This window comes from Rana temporaria, chromosome 7 (assembly GCF_905171775.1).
Source record: "Rana temporaria chromosome 7, aRanTem1.1, whole genome shotgun sequence".
Taxonomy (NCBI): Eukaryota; Metazoa; Chordata; class Amphibia; order Anura; family Ranidae; genus Rana; species Rana temporaria.
The window spans coordinates 7,219,125-7,225,533 of NC_053495.1; the positions used below are offsets into that span (position 1 = coordinate 7,219,125).

The 6,409-nt window shown below is 51.8% G+C and overlaps 1 protein-coding gene across 1 annotated transcript in view; it reads right to left on the reverse strand.

Moving 5' to 3' along the window:
• Positions 1-305: 305 nt before the first annotated feature.
• USP4 (ubiquitin specific peptidase 4) overlaps positions 306-6,409 on the reverse strand; it is a 40,816-nt gene continuing 34,712 nt past the window's right edge. The window contains exons 21-22 of the mRNA XM_040358813.1: positions 2,796-2,884; positions 306-1,235 (exon numbers count right to left, since the gene is read on the reverse strand). Coding sequence (XP_040214747.1) covers positions 1,077-1,235; positions 2,796-2,884 — 248 coding nt within the window. The 3' untranslated portion in view covers positions 306-1,076. The remainder of the gene's footprint in view (positions 1,236-2,795; positions 2,885-6,409) is intronic.

Here is a 6,409-nt window from a genome sequence, read left to right on the forward strand (position 1 = left end):
GGAGCTCTGCAGAACCTTCAGCTGCCCAACCCCTGCTTTCTGACAGCTCAGACAAGCTATACAAATTCTGGCCTTCCAATGGCTGTAAAGAAATGTAGATAAACCTGTACACCTTAAGTAGGAAAATCAGAAAAAAAAAAAAAGAGGATCGGGGGGGGGGGAGCATGCAATTTACAACCACTTTAAACAGAAGTTTCTTCTCGCAGCCAAAGACCCTTATGGCACCCCATTAGCGGACGGAGGCCGGTTCCTGAACGCGGTTGAGTCGATCGATGACACAGGAAGACAAAGGAAAACACTCGATCCAGGAGGCTTTGATCATGTTTAATGAACCATCAGCTCCCCCATTCCGCCTGTAGATACCACACCCAATTCCTTTGCGTCTAAGTCACTGTGCGTGTGCCTTTAAATACTGTTCTGATCAATAAATAGGCCCCACCCCCAAAAAAACGGGAACAAAAAAAAAAAAGAAAGCCGGCTTCCTAAGCGGATGCATTTTTTTTTTTTATATATATATAATTTTTTTTTTTTAGTTTTTAAATTTGCTATTTAACGGTCTTTTGCAATCTCGTGGCATCGGCCATTCACACTTCAAACTCGGCAGCGTCAGAAAAGTGATCGTTTTTTTCCCCCTCCCCCTCCCGGGCGGCCGTTTCCGAAGAAGAGCCGAGATCATTGTTTCTAGCGAGCGCTACAGTACTTTGTATTAAAAAATATAAACTTTTCATAGTCTGCTGGTGTTTCAATTCATCGTCGTGTTCAAATCAAAAACATGGAGGGAGGAAAAAAAAAATAAAGAATTAAAGCCAGGATTAAAGAAATATTCCTCTGCTGAGCATAAACACAGGCACCAAACCAGATACATGACCATCTCCCGCTCTAGAGTCCCGCCTCCTCCTCCTCAGGGGAGGGGCCTCCCGTTCTGTACTGTCTGTCGGCAGCAGTAGCCCCCTCCCCCCCCCCCTCAATGCCGGTTGGACGATCCAGGAACGGTAATCAGGGGGTAGTATGTACATCTCAGGGCGGACGCACTGCATTACTCCAGACAACGGAGGGGGGGCGCTACAGAAAGTTCTCTAGTTGGTGTCCATACAGTCATTGTCTTGCTGTGTCTCCTCCTCCCCTAAAGCTTCGTCGGCTGGGGGAGAACCCAGGGACGCCGCGGGCAAAGGCGAGGGCGCTTTGACGCTGGCACCGTCCTGCCGCTGGTAGAACAGTACGTAGGCCGCTTTTGTCTGGATGGGAGGAAAAAAATAAAATAAAAAGAAGGATGAAAAAAGGTTAAAAGCGCAAATGTAATACACACCAGATCAACATGCAAAGGGCACAACACCCTGCTTTGAATGTCATATGAAAAGACACATCTCCAGCATCCCTTTAGACGTGCATGTTAGTCATCGCTGCAGCACCCAATCGCCTGCAGGGATGAGCATGCACATCTAAAGGAACTCTGAAAAGGTGTTCTTTTCATATATTGCTTGATTAGCTGTGCAATCAAGAAATAGATGAATCATATTGACAAATTCTTTAGCTGTGTATGTTCAGGGGCGGACTGACAACTCAGGGGGGGCCCCCTGGGGCAATCAAAGATTATGGGGGACCCCCGGGCAATCGAAGATTATGGGGGACCCCCGGGCAATCGAAGATTATGGGGGACCCCCGGGCAATCGAAGATTATGGGGGACCCCCGGGCAATCGAAGATTATGGGGGACCCCCGGGCAATCGAAGACTATGGGGGACCCCCGGGCAATCGAAGACTATGGGGGACCCCCGGGCAATCGAAGATTATGGGGGGCAATCGAAGATTATGGGGGACCCCCGGGCAATCGAAGATTATGGGGGGCAATCGAAGATTATGGGGGACCCCCGGGCAATCGAAGATTATGGGGGACCCCCGGGCAATCGAAGATTATGGGGGACCCCCGGGCGTGACGTCATCACATCGCGCCCGGGCCTCCGACGGTCATAGAGATGACTGGTGACCATGTGGTCACCAGTCATCTCTATGCTGCACATCCGGCGGACGGCGATCATCTCTCCGGGCCCCCGATGGGACAGGAAAGCCCGGAGAAGCACCAGATGGCGGCGGGGATGTCCCCTCCCACTGCCTGTAAGAACGATCAAGCCGCTATGATTGTTCTTACAGTGCGCAGGATCGCCGCCGGAAGAAAAATGATATCTGAATGATGCCTCTAGGCACACCCATCATACAGATATCCCCACACAAAGTACAGGACGTCATATGACGTCCACCCAGGATAACAGATCCCCTTTTCGGACGTCATTTGACGGCGTGCGGGTTTCAAGTAGGACTTTAATGCAAGTTGACACAGGCATTCCCTGAAAAATCGCAGCAAAAATCGTGCAACTTTGAAGTCGCGGTAGTGTGAAAGGGGCCAAAATGCCACCCCCTGGGGAGGTGTACTGTGCGGAGTGTTTAACACTTAACATGCTGTGTTTTCTACCTAGTCAATCTCCTAGGAGGAGGATAATACCCTAAGGTTAAGATGCTTCTGTGTCCGTCCATGAACGGAAGAGAAATGAGCCGCGTCCAGGGCGTGACCAGAACAGGATGACGAGGGAGGGTTCACATAGGCCAGTGATGGCGAACCTTGACACCCCAGATGTTTTGGAACTACATTTCCCATGATGCTCATGCACTCTGCAGTGTCTTTGAGCATCATGGGAAATGCAGTTCCAAAACATCTGGGGTCCCGAGGTTCTCCATCACTGACATAGGACAACATGGCAGAGGACCATCCCCCCCCCCCAAACACACACAACGAACACTCACCACAATCTGATCTTCAGAGGCCGGAGACACACTGCTGTCATCGAAGTAATACCACTGACCCGTATCCTGGTTCTTTGCATACGCCGTATCTGCGGAGACAACGAACATGAGACCCAATAGCACAGAACACCTACAACGGGGGACATTCACTAAAACCGAATCTGAAGGCTGCAGATAAAACAGATACAACTTATGTAGAGTTGTTTCATCTCTATCACCTGAGGCCAGTCACTTCACTGGGTATATGTGAGCGTTTACAATCACTTCGGATGCCCGGTGGGATTTTTTTTTTTCACACTATGCTAAGAATAGGGGATGATCACTTTTGCCGCCTTGCATCTGCTCCTGATATATGCTGCAAATACCGTCAGTGTGTCTGCAGTGCGCTTCAATAGAATTGGAGGCAGTCGCAGAGCGCCAACGCCTGCCGCACTCTGCAAAAAGCGCTAATTATTCTTTGGTGCGGCCCTATGCTGACACTAGAGGTCGACCAATATGGGTTTTTCTCTGGCCGATATTTTAGGCCGATTTTTTTTCCCTTCATTTTAGCAAATCTAGGGTGAAGAGGTGGGGAGGTTGGTATTGTTTAGGGTAGAGTGGTGGTGTGCAGCCCATTAGTGCCCACCAGTTCAGCCTGTCAGTGCAGCCCATTAGTGCCACCTCATTAATGCCCACCAGAGCAGCCTATCAGTATCCATCAGTGCCACCTCATTGGTGTCTATCAGTAACCGGCCCGCGCTGCATTCTGGGGTTTGTAGGCAGGGCGCGCAGCACGTCAGGGGACTTTTTTTTTTCAGAGTGGAGGATGTCGGCAGTGGCAGCCGCCGATTGGCTGTTACAGGCCGGCTGGTTGGCTGCCGCGCTGGGTGTACCAAGATGGCCGCGGCTCCGGAGCTAGGCCGAAGCCGCGGCCTTTCCTGATGCTGTGACCGCGGCGGCAATCAGCGGATTGCCGCCGCGGTCACAGCATCAGGAAAGGCCGCGGCTTCGGCCTAGCTCCGGAGCCGTGGCACCGCTAGCAACCATGTTAAATATCGGCCTAATTTGGAAAAAAAATAGGCCGATTTCTCCAAAACGGCCAAATACCGGCCTATATAGCACAGCTCCACCCACTTACTGCTTTAACAATTGTGCGTGGTGTTGATCGGCGGTTGGGAAAACTGTAAAAATGCGACCAACCCGCCAATGCCAGGTGTGAACTGCAGCACAGAAAAAAAAAATCTGGTCTCCTGCCCTGCTAGAGAGGCTCTGCTGCTGTGTGACAGAGCTGGGAATCTCAATACTGTATGGACAGAAATACAAATCTTTTAGTAGATCATAAATGCGGCCGATTCAATTCTTGGGAATTTATCTGAGTAATGAATCATTTCTCTGGAGTTTAACTTCTTCTAAGAAGCAATTATTCCAGGTCACCTAAAAGGGGACAAAGATCTGTTAATGGAGGCTCCTGAGATCCAATCAGGGAGCAGAGATCTGCACCAGAGGCTCCTGAGATCCAATCAGGGGGCGGAGATCTGCAACAGAGGCTCCTGAGATCCAATCAGGGGGCGGAGATCTGCAACAGAGGCTCCTGAGATCCAATCAGGGGGCAGAGATCTGCACCAGAGGCTCCTGAGATCCAATCAGGGGGCGGAGATCTGCAACAGAGGCTCCTGAGATCCAATCAGGGGATAGATCTGTAACAGAGGCTCCTGAGATCCAATCAGGGGATGGATCTGTAACAGAGGCTCCTGAGATCCAATCAGGGGACGGATCTGTAACAGAGGCTCCTGAGATCCAATCAGGGGGCGGATCTGTAACAGAGGCTCCTGAGATCCAATCAGGGGGCGGATCTGTAACAGAGGCTCCTGAGATCCAATCAGGGGGCGGATCTGTAACAGAGGCTCCTGAGATCCAATCAGGGGGCGGATCTGTAACAGAGGCTCCTGAGATCCAATCAGGGGGCGGATCTGTAACAGAGGCTCCTGAGATCCAATCAGGGGATGGATCTGTAACAGAGGCTCCTGAGATCCAATCAGGGGATGGATCTGTAACAGAGGCTCCTGAGATCCAATCAGGGGATGGATCTGTAACAGAGGCTCCTGAGATCCAATCAGGGGATGGATCTGTAACAGAGGCTCCTGAGATCCAATCAGGGGATGGATCTGTAACAGAGGCTCCTGAGATCCAATCAGGGGATGGATCTGCAACAGAGGCTCCTGAGATCCAATCAGGGGGCAGAGATCTGCAACAGAGGCTCCTGAGATCCAATCAGGGGGCGGATCTGTAACAGAGGCTCCTGAGATCCAATCAGGGGGCGGATCTGTAACAGAGGCTCCTGAGATCCAATCAGGGGGCGGATCTGTAACAGAGGCTCCTGAGACCCAATCAGGGGGCGGATCTGTAACAGAGGCTCCTGAGACCCAATCAGGGGGCGGATCTGTAACAGAGGCTCCTGAGATCCAATCAGGGGATGGATCTGTAACAGAGGCTCCTGAGATCCAATCAGGGGATGGATCTGTAACAGAGGCTCCTGAGATCCAATCAGGGGATGGATCTGTAACAGAGGCTCCTGAGATCCAATCAGGGGATGGATCTGTAACAGAGGCTCCTGAGATCCAATCAGGGGATGGATCTGTAACAGAGGCTCCTGAGATCCAATCAGGGGATGGATCTGTAACAGAGGCTCCTGAGATCCAATCAGGGGATGGATCTGTAACAGAGGCTCCTGAGATCCAATCAGGGGGCAGAGATCTGCAACAGAGGCTCCTGAGATCCAATCAGGGGGCAGAGATCTGCAACAGAGGCTCCTGAGATCCAATCAGGGGGCGGATCTGTAACAGAGGCTCCTGAGATCCAATCAGGGGGCGGATCTGTAACAGAGGCTCCTGAGATCCAATCAGGGGGCAGAGATCTGCACCAGAGGCTCCTGAGATCCAATCAGGGGGCAGAGATCTGCAACAGAGGCTCCTGAGATCCAATCAGGGGGCGGATCTGTAACAGAGGCTCCTGAGATCCAATCAGGGGGCGGATCTGTAACAGAGGCTCCTGAGATCCAATCAGGGGATGGATCTGTAACAGAGGCTCCTGAGATCCAATCAGGGGATGGATCTGTAACAGAGGCTCCTGAGATCCAATCAGGGGATGGATCTGTAACAGAGGCTCCTGAGATCCAATCAGGGGATGGATCTGTAACAGAGGCTCCTGAGATCCAATCAGGGGATGGATCTGCAACAGAGGCTCCTGAGATCCAATCAGGGGGCAGAGATCTGCAACAGAGGCTCCTGAGATCCAATCAGGGGGCAGAGATCTGCAACAGAGGCTCCTGAGATCCAATCAGGGGGCGGATCTGTAACAGAGGCTCCTGAGATCCAATCAGGGGGCGGATCTGTAACAGAGGCTCCTGAGATCCAATCAGGGGGCAGAGATCTGCAACAGAGGCTCCTGAGATCCAATCAGGGGGCAGAGATCTGCAACAGAGGCTCCTGAGATCCAATCAGGGGGCGGATCTGTAACAGAGGCTCCTGAGATCCAATCAGGGGGCGGATCTGTAACAGAGGCTCCTGAGATCCAATCAGGGGGTGGATCTGTAACAGAGGCTCCTGAGATCCAATCAGGGGGCGGATCTGTAACAG